This window comes from Rhea pennata, chromosome 2, assembly GCF_028389875.1.
Source record: "Rhea pennata isolate bPtePen1 chromosome 2, bPtePen1.pri, whole genome shotgun sequence".
Classification (NCBI taxonomy): domain Eukaryota; kingdom Metazoa; phylum Chordata; class Aves; order Rheiformes; family Rheidae; genus Rhea; species Rhea pennata.
In genome coordinates, this window is record NC_084664.1 from 98,258,283 (window position 1) to 98,279,380 (window position 21,098).

The following is a 21,098-nucleotide window of genomic DNA, read 5'->3' on the forward strand; positions in this document are numbered from 1 at the left end:
TGGATGTTTGTAGAAACTTTGACACTCCCTTCTCTGAGCTCCCCAAGCCTGTCCTGCCATACACACGCTAGCATCAAGTATCTAGGAGATCACAGCCCAGTTGCAAAATTAAAGCAACCAAATCAAAACTAAACGTATTCTGGTAGTTTCCCACTAACTGTTTTGCCATAATCAATGGTCATTTTCTTGCAAAATGTTTCAGTCTTGTGGAATCAACCTTCACTATAAGGAGACTAATCACTGGAAAAAATTCAAGCAGCTCTATAAGGATATAGCAGGAAGGATACATAAAATCTTTCAAAACTGAATGTACTGTTTGTTCTCCATCTTTAGATACAATGGCTATTTGGAGGAGAGTATGTATCAGTCAACAATCTCTGAAACGGGATCACACAACTCAACTATTCTCCTGCCTTCCAAGTTACAGTTTCTCTTCTCAGTCTCGTTGCCTAATGGATCCAGAAGGTTGGTCTCTAAACCAAGAGTTTCTCTTTGGGAATGTGGGAAGTGATAAGACAAAGTAGCTGCTTTAGATGAATCTCTTTTTTTTTGCCCCGAACATACCACATGCATGATGGAATTTATTCAGACAAACATTTTACCTAAAATGGCTTTCCCTGCTCAAGTCTCTGGGTAGACACCACATTGTTTTGATGTCCTGTCCTCTCTTTTGGGATTGAAATTAAACTCCAAGGGCTGCAGCCTTTGTGTCTCTGTCAGCTTCTGCATCAGCTGGCTGCACAGAGAAGTTCCCCACTCCCGCCTTTCAGAGAATGACATTCCTCGGTCCGTTAAGGGTCTCAGCTTCAGCAAGACATAAACCATTTAATTTAGCTGGAGTCTAGGAGTATCATCTCCTGGGAATGGCCTTTTTGTCCTAGCTGGACTTCTCTCTTAGTCTTTGTTTTCCACACCGGGCAACACCCAGCACTAAACCATCTAAATACTTTGGCTTTGAATGTCAGTATGAGTAGGAGTGGGAACCTGGATTATATTTTCATAACAGATAATACTACCGTTTTCTTATTTTATTTCAGTTAGTACATATACGATTATGTTTCTGTCTGCAACAAAGAAATGCTTTCACAAATGAGTACAAAAAGATACATGTCTTTCCCCAACCCTGAACCTATGTGCTGGTATGTATTTTAGTGTAATCTGATGCTTATTGTAGGAAATATATTTTACGTAATTGGCAGTGGCAACCACAAATACTGAGAGAAAAAGTTTATTTTATTGTGTATTACTAATAATGATTTTGAGCAGTATCTCCCATTAAAGAAAAGCATAATTTACCACTTGAAAGCCAGGCCTCAAAAACAATAAAATCCTTTTCTTTTTCCACATCTAGGATGAGATTCATCTCACCTCACTGTAGACATTGGCAGTGTAGACACATGCAGCAGGACCTGCCACCCCAGGCTTCCTTTGCAGTCAATATAGGGAACAGGCACTTTTAGGCCATGATTCATCTGACCTATTTACATGTCTACTGTAGGAGGAGATGAATCACTGCCTAGACTAGATCTCTGCAGAGGATAAATGAAGCCTAAAATGGCCAGCTGAGATATAGATGCTTACACAGTTCTAATGTTTGAATTTAGATCAGCAATTTGGAACAACAATTTTTCAAGGAAGAGTTAAATTTCCTAAGCCACATTTTCTTAGTAAAAATGTATGTGCATGTACATATGTGTATATATATATATATATATATATATATATATTATTTTGCCTGCAACAGAAACATTTGCAACAATGTCTTTTGAAAACTAGCCCTATATCCCCTCTCCAAATGTTCTGCCATCTGAGGAGCTGCCATTTTATCTCTCTCTGCTTCTGCCCCTCTTTCACACCTACAGACGTGTGTACACATGCTATGTTTCAGGGGGAGGCCTTCTGAATTTTCAGCATTAACACAAAGATATACTTCTCTGTGTATGATAGCCAGAGCTGTTACACATGGACAGATACATTAGTTGCTTTTGGTTTGTGTTTTTAAAAAATCCAAAGCCAAATATGCAAACAAAAACACTAAGTGAACATATCTGAAATGTGCTTGGTCAAAAAAATATCATTTTTAATCGTATTTTCTACTGGAGTCTACTCCACTCTGCCTGCTCTCCTAGTGAAGCAGTTCGTCATTGGAAGAGCAAAATGAGATTCTGGAAGACAAGTGGTGATGTGGAGGGAGGAGGCAGAGATACTAGATCATCTAAGAAAGGATGCAAGTTCCTGGGTGAAGCTCTGAGAAGATAAGGGGGCATAGGAATGGTATGTATAGAAGAAGAGGCTGGTTTACGGGGAATTAGGGATGATGTCCTTGCAGGTGCCCTTGTGCATATGCTATAATACAATGACCCAGTGAGTCTGAACACCAATCTAGCCTGTAAGTGGCATTAGGGTAAAATTTTTTAAAAAATTTTAAAAAAAGTCACCCCATACCACGGCATTACAATGCCCAGCTCCTGCTGGGTAGTGGTTGGTATAGCTAAAGAAATGGCAGGAAAAATGTGTTTCCTACCCAGCCCTTGGCAGAGCAACCCATTCATATGAGCACCTGGTTCATGCCACTGATCGGTTTGCTTGTGACAGATCTTGGCATGCCCTCCTCTCTGACTATAAAGCTTTATTGACCCTTGTGGGTTTGGGGTTCTTTTTTCCCCCAAAACTCTTGTCTGGCAGGAGAGAAATTGGAACAAAGTGACGCTGGTTGTGAAGACAACAGGAAGCTAAACTGTGGATACCTCTTTGCTGAGCAAGCTTTCCAGTATTTTAGGGACTTTTCTGTGGGGATTAGGAAGAAGAGCTGTCTATCATTCAAAGTCTATCGGAGCCAGTGAAAAGTGCATCCATGATTGCAAAGGTTTTTAGCAAAGACCATGAACATTTGGAGGCTGTCCCTGAGAAATGGCCATGGACTCATAGTTCCCAACAGTGTGCAGTGCAGTAGCAGCTTCACAGAGAAAGAAGACTTTCACCGGTCATTCCAGTGCATCATTAATTAAATATAAGGCATTACTGGAAAATCAGGGCTTCATGTTCTCCATGCCACCTCCTGCATCAGCCCTGACGTCAGTAGTTTTGAACCATGGAAGTTAAATTAAGGCCTGTGCAGTCTAGTAGGCAAGGGAGAACAAATAGCAAGTCAAGGTAATGAGAAAATACCTGCCATCTGGAGCTGTCATAAGCATGAGTTTACATCGTTCTCCACAAAATAAATAAATTACATTCTATGAAACATTACTCTCCCTGTATGTAAAGCCATACTGTTGCTGCCATTGCCAAAAACTGTGGTCTCCCTGCTTTCTGAGTCACTGTCAGCTTCTACTGAAAGCTCTGAAGAGATCTGAATGGGCATGGGGAGGTATCTGCAACTGCTGGCTGTTAAGGCACAATGGCTGGAATGGGATTGTTTGGCTGCATCCTCTCGCTCTCTTTCTCTCTCTGACTGAAAGTTTTCCTCACAGCTCTGACAGCACCACTGCTGCTTGGGGAAGCACATGACTTCCTCAGGAGACGGTGTTTCTTACTTGTGTTGCAGGCCTCCAGCACGCATGGCACTGAGGCAATGTTTATATCGGTTTTTGTAACATCATCACAGCAGCTGCAATTTTGGGAACTGAAAGGCAGGCTGGAAATGGAGAGAGGCACAAACAAACCATAGCATATAGAAATCAAAGAGTGAAAAAAAAAATCAGCAACCAGCCTCCTTTCCCAGAAAGCTCTTTGTGTTCCTAGGTGTCAGGAGTATGGCTTGTCCTCCACAAGGTCCGTCTGTGTAAAAGTGACTTAATGGAAATCACAATTCAGAGTGAAATTCAGGATGAGCAGTAGGATCAGCTCTCTCCCTAATGGGTGCCTGCACTCCTGAAGGAGCACTGCCTGAGAAGTGGAATACGCTGGCTACATGGCTTTCTATGCTACGTGCGTAACAACATGCTGAGGAAGAGAGGAGGGAATTTGAGCCTGTTGGCTATGAGACAGTGCAGTGCAGTACCTGTGGAAATAGCTAGGCTGGCTCCAAAACCACTTCAGGCTAGTGCTGTACCTAGGTAATTATCCCTAGCAAGCTAATTAGCCTGGCTACAATGCTATGCTGATGCTGCTTTCAAGACCCCAGCTAGCGTCTCTAACCCACGCTGTGCTGTACAGGTTTACTGGCTTGTGTAGAGCTATCTTGCTGTGGTTGTGATCTTTATTAGGAAAATCCCAGAGAGCTGAGATGAGAATTCCTTTTCTTTTTTTTTTCTTTTTTTTCTTTCTTTTTCTTTTTTCCCCCCACATGCTTGACCATTGCAGGAATGTGGCCAGATCCTCTCCTGCTCTGCCTTGACTTGATTTCAATGGTGCTAAGTCAGCAGAGGTTTGAGGCTTTGATGATGTTATTGACCCGGAAGCTATAGCTGTGGAGGCTGTGGAGTCCCACATTTTGTCTTCTCACTCCCTCACCCACCAAGGAACTTAACAGAATAAATGATCATGGATGTTCCTGTATCTGTAAGAGGACCTCCACTGCCTGGTTTGTTTATGGAGTTATTTCTGATAGAGTAAATGTCAATGAGCTTAATCCCTAGTTATGTTAAAGCTTGGTGGGACTGGACAAAGTTGATGTGGCATAGGGATGAGACATGACACTGTTTAAGACACTTTCTACCATTATTTTGGAGGTGGAGGAGAGAAGTGAAAATCCTCAGATCTCCAGTACTATGTCAACACTACTCTTTTAGGTCCTTCCCACAGACTGCCCAGTGGGCTTCAAGTTGAAGGGCTGCATCTACACTGCCAATCCTTAGGATGCCTCCATCAGGTGTCCACAGAGCAGTGGATGGAGTGCCCTCAGATGGGCCACTTGTCCCAAGGCCCCTTATGGCATTTTAAAAAAGGCCAGTGCAGAATCTGCCCTCAATCACTGACACTATGTACAGTCTATGACCCCATCAAGCAGGCTGGTATGGGACGAAAGGGAGGAACGAGGATCGGGGTCTGGACATTTCCACACTACTTCCCCATAGCCTTCCAGAGCCTACATCTGTCTGAAAGACACAAGGCAGTAACACCTGCCTATTTAAGGTAAGTCCCTTAAGACTCAACTTCTGTGATCCGTAAATAGGTCAGGAAGACTTTTCCATGACTGAGAAATTCTGGATACAATGGGGTAGCCCATCTCCTCCCCAGTGTTTGAGCAAGGGCCTGGCTGCCCTTAGGCAGAGATCAGACACAGTCAAAAACTACCAGAGTGCACCCAGAGAGAGGGTGCAGATAAAGACAGGGACAGGCTGCGAAGAGACCCTCATTGGGACTGTAAACCTAGAGGATGACTGGAAATTTGAGAGCTAACACACTAGATACTGAATTACTGCCCAAACAGTGTTTGTTAGGTTATAAACACTTTATCATGGGCAGGAGCTGAAGATCATTTGCCCTGAATGTAGTTGTTTAGGGCAAAACACTCCTGAACTGCACAGGGTCTAAGCAAGGAAAAGACCCTCTCCATTGGACCACCAACAAGCTTTCCATTTCTGTGTGCCCCATAGACCTCTGAAAGGACTGCCAAGGGGCACTGGACATAGGAATAGCCACTGTGTCCACCCAGCAATATTCTGAAATGAGCACTTTAAATTGCATTGCAGGGACACTGAGATAAAGACACCATTAAAGACTGGCAACATGATGAACTGCTTCTTGGGTGGTGGCCTCAGAAAATCCCCTTCAATCTCCTAGTTTGTATACCCTCTTGCCATGAGCAGCACTACTCAGTCTCATCAAAAACCGAAACTTCTGTGCCCAAGCTGTGTCCCTAGACCAAGTGCTCTGAAATATTTCTGGTCAGCAGGATGGGGGTAAGACAGGCAGGGAGAGGGAGGGAGTAAGTGGATGTCCCACAAGAAGTGCCAGCAGTGGTGACAGATCCTTTGAGGTGATGTGGGGTGGGCTTGGCAACTCTTTCAGTACTTCCCTATTGCAACAGGAGGGAGGAGGATATACTGAGGTTACTTAAAAGCCCCCAACTTTTTCCAGAGTTGTACTGTACTTAAGAAAATCTGAGAGAGAGAAGGAAAAAAAAGACTATCTGAAAAGAAGGTACCCTTACTAACAGAAAACTTCCTTTAAGCGCTTGCTACTATACAATAATTGCTATTTTTTGTATTGATATTTTCAGGAGCTTTGGGAAGAAGCTGTGTCCTCAGCCATAAATATTCTCTTGTAAGGATGGCATGGCTCTTTCATTGCTACATGCTTACACTAAATAGACATGAAACCAGTTTTTGACTACCTCAAAGAACAGTCTCTGAGCAGCCTACAGATGAGATTTCCCTTGAGGTTGTTAGCGATAGAGAAATAAGTGGATAAGTGCTTTTCTTTCTTCTTTTTTTTCTTTCTTTCTTTCCTTATTTTTCTTTCTTTCTTTCTCACTTTCTCTCTTTCTCTCTCTCGCTCTCTTTCTCTTCCTCTCTCTTTCTTTCTCTCCTGCTCTCCTCACAAGCTGATTGTCTGGGTGTTGGGATAGCTCTTTAGGTGTATGTGTGCATAGACCCAAAAAATATAATATTCCAGTAATCATTCAAAAACTGTCATAGGCTGTGGTATTTGGGATGATTGCAGCATAACATAGAATGTCATTTTTATTGGGGGAGATTGAATGTGATGCGCTTTCTGGGAATATAATTCACTATTTAGGAGACCATACTGCTGTTTTTAAGGGTGGAGGAGTGAATAAATTTCCACTTTTTATCCTGGCCTGTAGAAACTGTTAAATGTTTTGAATGCCCCTGCTTCTCCCAGACAAATACTTTTGTGTGTTAGGCTTCCTTTTCCTTCTCCCACCTGCCTGCTTCTTCTCTTATTAATGTGTTTTAGCAAACATAAAATGTCTTCCAAGCCTGAGGGAGCTGTACTCCATCATTAGACTGATGTTTTCTGCCTCTCAGTTTTTATTTATGTGAGTCTAAAAATGTGTGGCTCGCTGGCACCCCACACTGTTTTTGGTTTCTCTCATCTTACATGTGCTGTGCTGGCTCATGTTCCTTTTTCCTTGCACTCTGTATTTCTTTCATGGTATTACAACATTTTTAATACAGGATGTCTGAAACAACAAGCGCCAAAAAAGAAAAGAAACCCCCTCTGAATGGGAGAAGAGCTCTTCCATCAAACAACTCCAATGCTGAAGAAAATGAGGTCCCTGAAATGGAGGCTTTTGGGTTGACACCTAGAGGATTTAATCCAAAAGGTACAGTGTACAATTATATAAGTATATTTTTACTCCTTCCATACTCACCTCTGTCTAGGTCTATGAGTTAAAAGCAGAACACTTCTGGCTTAATTTTCTAATCTGTGTCCTACATACTTCTAGAGTTTGTTACATGCAATGATGTCAAATGGCTTTTACTGCTACTTAAAAAAATAAAAATACAAAAAAGTAAAAACACCTGTGTGAGTGGAGATATGACCTCAGCTTATGAACTGGGAAAGTGAGAGGTAGGGAAGCTGAGTGACCAGTTCTCAGGTTGAACTTTGAGAGCAGTCAAAACGTAAGAGCAGGTTTTCCCAATTTTATTACAGTCACAGGGTCACTTTAGGATGAGTTCCTCAAGTATTTTAAATTGAAGGTAACAACAGTTTCAGGGCCAGATTGGATGAAGGCTCCATTTTGTATAATTGATAGTGTTGGTCATCGAACATCTAGGGTGAGAGAACATAGAAAGAGGGATATAGTTTCACAACCAAAGTTGTCATAATCTTTCACTGCCACCAGGAGAGGTGGTCCTGCCACTGGCCACTTTTTCCCTACTCTGTATTGGCCCTTTCCTATTGGCGAAAATCCATGTAGCTGGTGGTTAAGCAGATCAGGTCAGGACACTGATATGTCCTGAAAAAAACAGTCCAGAAAAATTTTATTAGAGTCTGGTTCTAGGTCAGCCTGATTCAGGAGTGCCAGTGACTGGGGTAAAGTGGAGGGTAAGGAGGAGCCTCCCCTTTAATGGCCCTTCTGGTGTGTGCAGCCTAAATTCAATGCAAAGCTTCTGCAGATGGTGGCTGGCAGGGAAAACCATTGCAAGAAAAATGACTGAGAAACTAAGATGAATCCCCATGTTTTTTATCTCTTTTTTTTGTGAAAAGTGTTTCAGTCGTTTGGTTGGGGAGACAAAGCATTATCATATAAGGGACAAGGCAAATCAGCCCACATTCTCAGTAGCAGCTCTTTGGAGTGAACTTGAAAATAATAGATAAGAGTTGTGTTAGAAGAAATGGGGATAAGCCCCTGAGTGAGTTACCAACCAAATACTGTTAATTTTTTAGCCTATTTGAAATTAATAGCAGAACTTGTTGAATGTGGCAACTCAGGACAGCCAGACATAAAAACACTCCGTGCTCATATGGAACTTTTCATCCTGGGTTCAAAGAGTGCTTAATAAATGTGAACAAGCATGAATTGCTGAGTTTTACACACTGGCAAATAGGCAAAGAGAATTTAAGTGACAGGCTTAGTTTTACTGGGAACCATTATTTCTGTAATCCTAATTCGTAATCCTTCACCACATGCCATGCCATTTTATTGCACACTCTTCTCTTTAAAAAACATTTCTTTAAAAAATGCCTTATCAAGCCAACTGGCATCTGAAGGCTGTAGAAACTTCGTTTGTACCTTTTCAAACAACTCTGTAACTTTGGGGCAAGGGTGAGCATTTAAATTGTTGAATACAATGTAGTACAGGTCCTGCCTAGATAGCATTTCAAACTAAGTTTGCCCACAAAAGACAAAGATGGGTAAGGATGTGGGTTATCTGGAAGGAATGCAGTCTGTAGCTAAAGTCTGTCTGGGGAGAAATTACTATTGTTTTTTTCACGCTTCATACCTGAAGCTCTGAATGAAGTATAATGCTGGTGGGCAAGAGTTTCATGCGTTTCTGAAATCCACTGGAAAATATCAGGTCAAGGTTGTTAAGGCAGGAGCTTGACATGTGCTTAAGGTGATGCTGTTGGTGAGCAAAACAGCCTTTGTCCAACACAAGAGTTTGTGTGGCCATAGGATAAACCTGGTAATGGGACTGATACGGCTGAAAAATAAATTTGCACACAACAGCAAGACCTTTATTATACAGATGGATCAGCTCTGTTATCTAGTTCAGCTATACAGTACTTGTGGCAAAAAACATGCAAGAGGTGACATGGAGCAGGGAGAGAGTGGCAGGGGGAAGGAGCAGGGGAGGGGAGGAATAGAGAAAGGAAGGGAAGAGAGAGAAGTACAGCAGCCTTCCCATTTCAGTGCACATCAGCTGCAATCTAAGACGGTGACATCAGCTGACATTAAGTGTGGTCCCTGGACACACAGTTTTGGTGTAGGATTTTAAGCCATCTGTCAAAGCACATAAAGATTTCTAGCTTGATGCTTTCTACACACAGTTCGGGCTGGGACTTAATTTTGGGAACCGAGCCTGCCCATAGCACATACGGCGTTGTACTTGAGAGACAAAGTGAGAGTCTGCGGGCAGAAAAGGAGCAGCAGGGGATGGCAGGACTCTAGTACAGTGAGCACACTCTTGCAGAGGACTGCTTGTGCTGCTCTCCTTCCCTGTCTCCTGCACACTTCTACAATTCTCAGTTACCTAAGTCTTTTGCAATGGCTCCCAGATTTCATTTTCACAGCACCCTGGAAAAAAAGCAGTCAAATGCTTTTATCCCTGCTTTTATGATGAGGTGTTTGCTAACCTTTGGGGTAGGACTCAGACACTTGCTATAAGCACTTAAGTGTAGGTGTCTGCACTCGCATCAGATCATACTCAACACAGACCGAGGCACTCAGTGGAGGTGAGGGCACAGTTTGGCTGGCTGGGCAGTGGGTGTCTCTTTCAGGGTGATCTGTATGCTTCTCTCAACCGCACTGACTGCATCAACTAGATCTCACTGGCTATAATAAGAGTTTACATATCATACTCACATCATTTCGATACCTAAATTTAAAGGACTCAGTCATGGGCTGAATCCTGCCCTTGATCTGTACAGTGTAGGTGTCTACAGCTGAGCTAGTCACCCTCATTTCCCTTGACAGCCAACAGAGAGAAACAGGCATTTTTAGGGTGTGATTCATTTGACCTATTTTAGCTACTACTCTAGGATGAGGTAAAACGCATGTTTGACTAGCTCTCTGCTGACACCCACTTCTCCTCAGCTGAATCACACCCCGAGTGACTTGCTGAGGGCTGCCGGGGCCATCTGCTTCCCAAGCCCCTGGCCGGTGGGCTGCCTGCCACTTCCCCTGCTTGCTACGTGAGCTCTGCTTATTTGAGGGAGGAAGAGTTTAGTGAGGAGAATGTGTGGCTGAGTGCTGCTTTAACAAGAAGCCTGTGTCTCTGTGCATATGTTTGCTCTGCATCCTCCCCCCGGCTTTTCCTAGCCAGAACATGTTATTAGTGGGCTTTGACACCTACTGCCGCTTGGTGGGTGGCTCTTAGCCTTGTGGCCACACCCACGAACTCCCCACTCATCCTCCTTTGCAAAGCCCTCAATGACTAGCTCTCCATCACAGACATGGAGAGGAAGCATCATGTGCAGTGCCCTGAGGCCCCCCCCCCTCCTTCAAACACACCCTGGTGATGATGTTAGAGCATCCAGTTCCCCTAGTCATGTTCTGCCCTCCGTAATTTTCATCACTGTAATTAGCACAGGCTCATTCATAGGTCATCTTTGCCTAGTGACCTCCAAGTGTTTCATTTTAAAGCTAATACTGAAAGTGAGACTTTTTTTCTGCAAATGTATGCAGCTGTGTTTTGATGGGAGCTTTGTAAAATTCTGTGATAAAAGGAAGCAAAGGCAGAAGTGACATCCTGGTGGAGGGGCTCAGCTTTGACCATTCCTTGAAGGGGCTAACTTGGAAATGAAGGACTAGCTTACTATCTTCTGTTGTTTCAGAACACAAGATGAAAGGAAACAAACCCTTAACTGATTTTTATGTCCTCTTGGAAGGAGAGAGAAGCTGTGCTGAACCTGCTGACTGCTTCCCCCCTCACAGAGCCCCAAGATACTCAGTTTTTGATTGAGTGTTTTCAGCTTTGGAAGGAGCAGGGGAGACAACAGGAGAGGACCCCCCTACATACACTTTACACTTCTTCAGGAAACTCCTGCCTCACGTAATTTAATTAGGAGCTTTGTCAGCATTATTGTGAGTAAGCTTTTGTAAGTTTTTGAGGGAAGAAGTTGAAGATATGCCCCACCTCATGCAGAGACAGCAAGAATGTGATTACTGAGCCAAATGTATTCAATATTTCACACAAAAATCATCTTCCTAACTTCAGACAGCACTAAAGCCAGTAGGGATCTACAGAATTTATGGAAGTTACTCTAGAAGCCAAGAGAGTTGGGCAGAGAATAACACTAACATTGCACTAAGACTTAAGCCTGCTGTATGATTGAATGGGATATTGCAGCCTCTCGGTAGATTAGGTTTGTCAGGAAGCTGGTGGTTTTCTCTTCAGTTCTACAAGGCTTTTCCGGGAAAGGATCCTCTCTTACCAAGTCTGCAGTTTCTTCTAATTCTGTTTTGAGCAGGATGGTGATACACAGCAGATGATAGTGACAATGCACAAGAATCTCCTCCTGCTGCCTCTTCTCTAGCTGTTGCCCAAGCCCAGGGCTGGCTATCTTGGCTGGGGCAGGAGAAGGGCCATTTGATGCCCAGGTGGTTGCTGCTTGCACAACTCCACTGATTTCCTGCATACGTCTCTGCAGAAGGGCAGGGCTAGTCTATACACTCTGCCTTGAGACTTTTTGCCAGCTACAGAATGGATCTGCTACCTGTCCAGAGCCTGGCTGTATAGAGTGTCTTCCTACTTTCACAGAAAACATGTGCAAAGCTGTTATAGGAAGTTCTGTGACATAGGTCATTTTTAGCCTTCAGTGACCTGAATGCCCCACTGAGAACCACCATCATGAGTGCACAGAGCTCCACCAGCTGCTGTAAACATGTACCTCTTTTTTTCCAGGTACGAGCTTGCTTTTGTAATCTTTGGTATAAAATACAGAAATTAGCTAGTTTCTAACTGTCAGCATCTGGAGATGAAAGCTGAGAGCTGCAAATCAAGCTTTATTCTTCTGTCTCTCTCCTCATGGTGAGCAGTAATGACCCTACAGGCAGAGATTTAATGATTATCTGCCTAAGCATGTATGAGAATGATGTCCAGTTTATTTTCATATGATTGCTGGGTGTTAGCTTCACTTTGAAGCCAATGGCTACTGCTTAAATGTGCACATGAAAGGAATATTTTTGGACAGAACTCCCATTGTGAAGATTCTCAGCACAGTATAGTCATTCAGCTAGTGGTGACTGCAGGTGCCTTTTGTTTATCACGATGCTACCCCACACCGGTCATTAGCAGAGTGGACCAACATCTAGCAGTGGTAGACTATAATCCTTTATGTAGCCCACATTTGAAGGCTGTGAGACATGTACTTTACCCATGCATGTTACAGATATTTACTGCTATCTGCATGTGTTGACTGTATACTGTACTTATATACTGTGATATTATATTTAGTGTTTGTGAAAGATGCTAATAGCAGTGGAGGTGCACTGGGAAACTCTATCGAAACACACAGTAGACAAAAGTCTTATTTAATACAAATGATCCAAGCTCTCATCTGAGTGCAAGATCATTAACTGCCTCACAGGCTTATCAGCATTTGGTGGTAATTGTGTTAATGTATTTGCCATCACAAAACCCCTGCAGATTTGCATTTTACAAATAGAGAGCTGCAGGAAGGGAGACATGAAGCCGCAGCTGTCAAACATTCACTGATTTTATTGGCAAATTTGTGACAGCAAGGCCCAGACTTGTAGAAAGCTGATGCCAAAGGAAAGACAGAGCACAGCTCTCCTAGGGAATATTCCACTTTTTACCTGTAGGTCCCTGCCCCCTTGCCAATTGCTTATGCCATTCACTACGTGCCTTATACTCTCTGAGACAACAGCAGGTGAACAGAGAAGTTAAAGTCCATAAACTGCTGCACAGCCAGGAAGGTATAAACCCCAACAGATCCAAAATGGTCCATTCATTGGTGCTTTTCTTGATGATAGAGTGCTGGGGAAGGGGAGAAATGGGCCTCTAATGACTGTGATATCAACGTTGACATTCAGACATGTTACCTCTTTCCCTCTTTATTTGTGTGCCTCTACAGATTACCTGCATGTTGTGAATATCCGTGTGTTCAAGGAACCCCATGAGATTAACAAGCAACAGCACCACACCGACAGGTACTACAGCCCTAAGCTGATAGTGCGTCGGGGGCAGCCTTTCCAAATCCAGATTGATTTCAACCGACCCTACAAGCCAGAAACAGACCAATTCTGGCTGGAGTATTTGATAGGTAAGTGCCTGAGAAAGGCTCCGTCATACTAGCAAAGTAAAGTTTAAGAATCTCTCATAAACAGGAAGACATTAGTACTTAACAGCTGCATCTTTTCCTATTACGACTGATAATTCATAAAAACACGCTTAAACATAGGCAGAAGTACTTTCCTAAACATGGTCTGAGTCCTTATTCAAGAGAATCAACAGAATTACTTGTGAGAGATGAAGGAGCAGTATTGAGGCTTTTTATTTCACAAGAAGCTGTACTTTGCTGGGCTGCCAAAGTTATTTCTGTTTAATGTTGAATGACAATGTGAAAGGTAGGTAGAATGGGAAACACCTAATCATCAGTGTTTAGGAGATGTAGCGAGGAGGAATCTTATGTGAGGCAGGAGAAACGACTATGTATGAACTGGGAGAACAAAACATCATATACACCAGCAGAAAAAATCTCTCTGAGTGCAGGAATGCAAGGCCTTGCAACTCTGCAGCCTGCATGTACGATCAGCCTGGTAACAAGAAAAAAGATTCAGAGATTGTAGTTTTGGACTGGAAATGTACTCAGGGTGATATCAGAGGGTTTCCTGAACTACTTCAGACAGAGCAAGAAAACATTTTCCATCTCACTGAGAGATCTTCATCAGAGACCCACATCCTAGTGTACTTGTTAGCTTACTGAAGGTATAGGACCAGAGACGGGCATGACTTTACTAGAGAAGGGGAAAAGAAAAAGGCAAAATTTCTTGTAAAAAAAATTTTCCTATTGCTTTCTGTTGTGCTCCAAAGGCAGCCCCAGTGAACACTGCTCCATATACAACACTTCTGGGAAAGTCCTAGTTTTATCTGGAGTGATCTCAGAGTTTCTGTGTTAAGACATCAGTGTTCCTGTTATAAGCTCTTTAGAATAGATTTGAATTGATGTTTTAATTTACTTTCCTGAGAGATGCATTTCCAAAATTTGTAACATTGATTTTTTTCCACTGTTGAATTATGATGATGTGGCCATTTATTAGATTTGTTGCCTTTTAAAGCTAGATGGGCGTTTATCTCAAACATATGCGCAATGAAAAGGTTACTGTCTGCACATTTTTTTTCACGGATCTCTTCTTTCTAATTTAAATTAAGGTTGGGAGGCATGTTATGACAGTCCAATGACTGATTGGCTGAACAGGCACAAGGGCTTTTGAAAATTTAATATGCATAGATATCATTAGTTCTTTGGGGATTTAATTAAATTCAAGACTGTTCCCTTAATCTTTATATGTTTAAAACAAACAGCTGTAGCAAGCAATGGCAAATGGAACTTTTTTTTTTATTGCATTGTGTGATGTTTGCATTTGTTTTAATCAGATACTCTGTACTGGAAAAAGAAACTTAACACTCCTTTTGACATTGCACAGTCCACTTAGACAATCGATACATTTACTCTCTTTCTGCTCTTTCCTAACACACACCCTATCCAATGTTCCTTGAATCCCTAAGAGTAGATAAAAATCCCTTCCTCCTCAGCCACAGTAGGAATGAGGTTAAACTAAGCCAGGAGAGGTTCTGCAACAAACTCAGTTCTGCGTAATGATTTTGTAGTGAGCCCTGAGACTGTGGCAGACTTCTCTTTCCCTCCCTGTTCTTCATTGTTACTGCCCTTTCTGTGAAATGGGAACATTAATGCTGATGTCTTATGTGTGGTGCTTGGGAATCAACTGATGGGAAGTGCTACATATATGGGCTATTATACAGTATTATTGCGCTCTCTTGCTTTTTAAAGGTCTGCTTCTGTGAGCACCACTGTCACCTTCCTGCAAGGAATTTAGCTCACAGAGATTGAACTGGGAGCTGAGATGTTCAGGCTCCTGTTCTAGGACTTGTTTAATACTCAGTGCTGCACAAATATTTCTTTTCAAGCAAGTGGTAAAAACACAATACATCTGTTCTCAGAGGCTACCAACAGAAAGCAAAACAAAACCAGTCCACAAAGGAAAAGGAAACCATTTAGGGAGCTGTGATCAAATCGTTCAGAGATGATCTGCTTAAGTCTTGCTATTTCTCTTTTTAGTGGCATGTCCAATGTTTAATGCCCCAAAAGGGAGAAGATTTCTCTGTCATACTTAGGAACAGACTCTGAGTGCTGAGGGTTTCAGTGCTTTCAAACCTTTGTCACAGGGAAAAGTGGCCAAGTTATGTCCAATATTTTCTGTGTTTATGCCTGAAGAGTGGTCATTCAGCCCCCATAATGCCAATTGCCTAAAAATCAGAGTCCAGTGTAAAAGCTGTTGTGTAGGCTGCCTCCCTAAGCAGAGGAAGGAAGCAGCAGCTCCGAAGGGCAGGTTAGTCCTGCTATCTTAAAATAGGATGATTTCTCTTCTGGGGGTGTTTGTCTTCATCCCCTGACTCTCTCCCATAGAGCAGGCTCTGTCACTAAAGATCACTAAAGACTGTGGAGATGAATCCTACTCTTTGGTGTTATCACATAGATGCTATACACAGAGGAACGGTTTGGACAACAGCAGTACAGCAGATGCAGCTTGTCTCACAGTATCAGAGAATATTTTTGTCCTGAAATAAAGAGTACCTCCTCGGGAAGTGCTGAATTAGAGAGTTTAAAGTGATGGACATTGAGAAATATTTGTGAGAGTTTGTAAAATGACCTTTCCAAGGAATTCTCTGAACACTAGAGCACTGGATTTCAAACTCTGTAATAGAATCATAGAATAATTTAAGTTGGAGAGTTGTCCAGAGGTGTCTTGTCTAAACCCTTGCTCAAAGCAGCTCCAATTAGCGCAGGTTGCAACTTGATGGCAAGTTTTGATTATCTCCAAGGGTGCAGAGATTACCCCAAATAATATTGACATGCTGTACATGAGATGTAGACTCTTTTGGGGTGAAACTTCTTGATATTTCACGGTGTTTTCCTCATAAGGTATGAAGAATCTTTTGGCAGGTTCAGTTGGCCTTAGCTCCCAGGGAGTTCAGCTGAAGCTAAGAAAACTCAACATCTTTTTTTTGCAGGGCCATGCCTATAGTGAAGGCTGTTTATACAGCGGCAGAGTATGAAGCTATTCAGAAATAATTAGTTCCCAGCACTGGAAATTTCCCAGCATTGATGTTAATCCATCACAGACTTTTTATCTATTAAAGACTAATTCTGCTCCTGAAAATGTGGCAACGGTAATGACTTGATCCTGTATGTGTTCAGAGCTATTCTATTTCCTTTATTCCCTAAAATTTAGTTTTACTTCTTTTTTTTTGCTCCTATTTTTGCTTCTTTTGCATCATTAAAAAGATGATTAATGAAGCAAGTCAAGATTGCTTAATCCCTCTTATTGATAATAAATCAAGGTACCTAGGACAAATGCTTCTTGTAACCAACATGTCATGTGAAATTTGGTCTCGGACACTCGTGAAATACGTTTAGGTAACAATTGTGTTTTAAAAAAACACAGTCCGTTCAGATACCATTCACACGAAAAGTAGAATTCATGAAATAATTGTTTAAAACAATTAATTCACCCCAATCAATCTCATGAAATTCACTTTTATGGACACTCTCCCAAGAAGGTGCCTTGTGACTAAAGTCATTTTTGTTTTAACAGACTTTTCTGTGGATTAATTAGCAATGAAACTGTCTGAAATGCTAACATGTAAATTATTATAATTAAGTTTTGCACATAATGTTTCATTAAATTAGAACTGTTCTTGTCTGCCGAGGTATGAAAAACAATGAATGTATTAAAAATCTGCATAGAAAAATCTCCAATCATAAGGAACAATGAGATACTATTCCAGTTCTTGTGCTAAACTGCAGCCCTGCCTCAGTACCTGTGGTTTGGGACTTGTTCCATCACCACATATTTCCTTTCTTGCAGCCCACATCTTGGGTTTAAATGAAAGGAAATGTGAATGTTACCCCTTGGGGCATACTTATATTTCTGTTGGTTTGGGGATGAGATAAAAGAGCCACCAGAGAAGTGTAGATGATGTTCTAGTTCCCCACAAGGCTAACCAGGGGTGGAACAACTGCAGGTTTTTTTGAGCTCCAAGAAACATGGACAAATTAGTGAATCCTTCAGCCATCCTGATCTCTCCTGACTGTCACAGGACAATGTGGGGCAAGATTTCCTTCAGCCTCTTGGTGAAGGGGATATTTATGCTGCTCATGGCTTTTTATTAGCTGGGGCTCTGTGGTGAGCCTGTCCAAGTGTGTTTCTCACAGCTGGCAGACAGTTGGCATGAGTGCCACAAAGTTTGCCCAGTCACTGCTCTTCTAGCAAGGATTTTTCTAGAAAAGGGGATGCATGATTAGATGGGCTTATGTAGCCTTTCATCATGTTTTTAACAGTAGCTTCCTGTACATGGCTGTAAATCCTAAAGCAACTGATGCATTTATATGGTGCATCCTTACTCTAATGATATATTTTCACACGCCCTTGTAAATTATTGTTTATTGATACTTTCCTTAAATAGTCTAATAAATCCATATATATTGGTCTAGCTCTAAATATTATTATAAACCTTTTACTCATTGGTATGCTTCTGGAATGATCATAAATCCCCATCCTTTAGGCTACTATCACCTCTCCACACGTGTGCATGCACGTATACCCACATACCCACCCATATATAATGCTCAGGGTTCTATAAATCATACGCTTCTGGCCTGAGATGAGAGCAAAAAGTTACTCCTCCTTTTTTTATGATCTTTCCAGGAATGATCCAAAGGAATAGCTATGAAATTACACCTATGCATACATATGAAAGCAGCTAAAATTAGGAGGATGTTGGATCTGGTCCCATATGGCTTATTAAGAGGACTAGCTAAAGTCAGTAGGGCCATTTGAGTAGAAATGAAGAAACAGGGGTCTGATTCAGGACCTCAGAATCACTGGGGTTCTTTATGCCATCCTACAGTGCCCATGGCCTTCCCCTGTTTTAAAGGCAGTGCTGGGACTCTGAGTTATTCCAGTGGGTCTGGGGTGTTGCTCCTTTGGTGAGGCAGCCTTTGTGGGAAGTATTGCTACCCCCTGCTGTCACCCTCACTCCTCAGCTGCATTGGGATGGGGATAGGTGGCTAGCTAATGAAGTGGCAAGGATGTGAGGTTTTCCCCCAGCTCCCAGATGGGATGTTGAGACAGGATAGGGATGTTGATGGGATGTTGTTCTCACCTTGGAGAAAGTTGCTGATGGCATCTTGATATCTTAAGAGCCTTCCTAGTATTTACAAGAGCAAGGCCTGTCAACATAGCCTGAGTTTATTAAATCAGTATTTCTCTGTTTAACAATAAACTACAGAAATCGAACAAAGATGCAGAAACATGTGACGGTCTAAACATGGAGGCCATACTCAATCCCATACTCATCCCAATCATTCCATTTTCCAAAGAAGATCTCATCTGGAAGAAAGAATAATTTATTAGCAGCAGAACACATTTCTTAGAAGTTGATCACAGACAGAGAAAAGAGGTATATGGCAAGTGTTAGCAAAGAACAACAAAACTCTTCACTTTCTGAATGACAGTGTTAGTGTGTATTTTCTGCCCCTCTGGAATACCCAGTCAGGACCTAGAAAAGCTGAGAGAGGCAAATGTCATGAGATGTTCCATGAATTCAGTATTTTATGCAAAGGAGTCTTGAATCTGCTCTCCTTTTTCATTTCTGCAGCAGCATCAAGTGGCATTTAAAATCTAGTTGTATCTTTTCATTTTTTTAACAGCTAAAATGTGTGATGCCAATGTGTGTTTTACAGCTGTAAAGTACTAGTAACATTCACGCCCTAGACAGTGTGGACAGATGTTAAGGATTCCTAACTGGAGCCATGAGCAAAAGTCGTTTGAAGACATTTGTGTTTCACACACTTCCATGTTTGTATACAGCACTTCTGAGGGCAAAGAAATTTGAAAGTGGGAAGGAACCAGATGATAAATTAAAGCAGTGGCTTAAAGATGCTACTATTTTTTACAAAACTTTGTTTCTTTCTTGTTTGCTTTGATTGTTTGGGATTTTATTACAGTTTCCTTCCCTTCCTTTTCCTTCCTTTCCAGATGTTTGATGAAGTTATTCATAGTCATTAATAAGGCATAGTTCCAGTATACTAATACTCATCCCCAGGATGTTTGCTACAATAAGACTTACCTCTGCTACACTGCTACTGTACCTCTGTGGCACAGTGCTAACTGTACTGTGGCCTCTGCCTACAACTTATTTATCAACTTGTCACAGCTATTATATTTCTAGGGCTGACCTGGAAATGAATTCTTTACCCTGTGTATGAAAGAGTCTATCTAGGTTAAAAAAAAAAAAAAAAAAAAAGAGAGAGAGAGAGAGAGAGAACCCATCAGAAAAGTTATTAACTTAACTCTACGTAATGCACATCCCAAAGGGACCCAGATTAGACTAGACTCCTTAAAAAAAAATCATCTAATGAAGTTTCCTAATGAGAGTACTGAGAAAAAGCTTTGTTCATCTGCCTCTCTTTTGAAGTTTCCTACTTCCGTCAGGAAGAAAATGTGCTCTGAAGTTAACTACATCTTATCTCTGCTCTAGCAAATTTCCCCCTTTTCCCTGCAAAAGGGAAAAGTAAAACAGCTACTGGCTTATGTAGGACCTATCCAAAAACACTCATGGTTCCCTCTACTGCCTGTAGTAGTAGCACAGCAGTTAATTCAGCAATGACTGAATAATATTTAATACACACTTGCATATACAGCAATGTGTATGTCCACTAAGGAACAAGGGAAAAACTAAACTAAATGGAGACATCAGCTTGAAGATGACTAAGTAGGGAAGAGGAAGAGTGTCATTTGAGTAAGGTCTGGTCTCCTATTAGTAACTTGGAAAGAGTAGCAGTAGCAGGTACTTTGCAGAGTTGGACAGGGACATCCCAACAGCATGGTAGCATGCGACAACATTTTCTTTCACAGAGAAATTTCTTGTGAAATGTCCTCATGTATAATCTTACCCCAAGATGGAGGGCCAAGACCTCCCACACCCAAAACACACCTGAGCTTCAAGGAGTGAGGCAACCAGAAAGAACTGGCTGCAGACCGTGGTTCAGGCTGCCAACTACTGGAACAAATCAGACCAAGGATCCCGAGCCAATTGATAATGCTGGCAGAAGAGCCCTCTTATCAGCAAAGAAAGAGTTCACCTTTACTATATGACTCCTGGTCTTCGCATGCACCCAACTACACCCTCTTGCCTCTTTTGGCAGGTTGGAGTAGCACCAGAGAGCCTGTAGAAAGTGCTCTGCCAGACATTCACAGATTTTGATAGTGAGTCTTCAGATAGTATTGAATCTTCTTCCTTAGAGAATCTCACCCAGAAAATCAATCTGCACTACACATAATCCCTTTGGAGAAAGGGCTGACACTAGAGATCCCAGCTATGAGCCAAAATTGGTCCTCCTTTTCCACTGCAGCCAGAAATATGTGCTCAAGGTATAAATGAAATTAATAAGGCAAATGGCCAAGCCATCTTGAAAGAACTATCCTACAATGTTGATAACTTAGTACTGAACCTACATAAGGATTCTTTTGCCAGCAACCTTAGTAAGTAATGCCAGAGTTACTCAGCTTTGTAGTGCTCTAGTATCAAGACAACAGCTGTGTGTATATGAGACTAGTGTGGCTGGTGCTGTCAGGTGTCAGATGTGTGATTATAAATCAGCTCTACAAGCTTCTGTCAGAAGTAACTATTTCCTTGCTCCTTCATTTGTATTTCTGCTTTCATTTTAGAAGATTAGGAAACCTGTCCTCTCTT

The 21,098-nt window shown here is 41.9% G+C and overlaps 1 protein-coding gene across 2 annotated transcripts in view; it reads left to right on the forward strand.

Moving 5' to 3' along the window:
• The first annotated feature begins 445 nt into the window (after positions 1 to 445).
• Positions 446 to 21,098, forward strand: part of F13A1 (coagulation factor XIII A chain) — a 67,629-nt gene continuing 46,976 nt past the window's right edge. Inside the window, exons 1-3 of one of the 2 annotated variants that reach the window (XM_062568069.1) lie at positions 446 to 465; positions 7,083 to 7,231; positions 13,174 to 13,362. In XM_062568069.1, coding sequence (XP_062424053.1) covers positions 7,084 to 7,231; positions 13,174 to 13,362 — 337 coding nt within the window. In that variant the 5' untranslated portion in view covers positions 446 to 465; position 7,083. Of the gene's footprint in view, positions 466 to 6,004; positions 6,085 to 7,082; positions 7,232 to 13,173; positions 13,363 to 21,098 lie in introns of those variants that run through there. The other variant, XM_062568068.1, reaches the window with a different exon arrangement.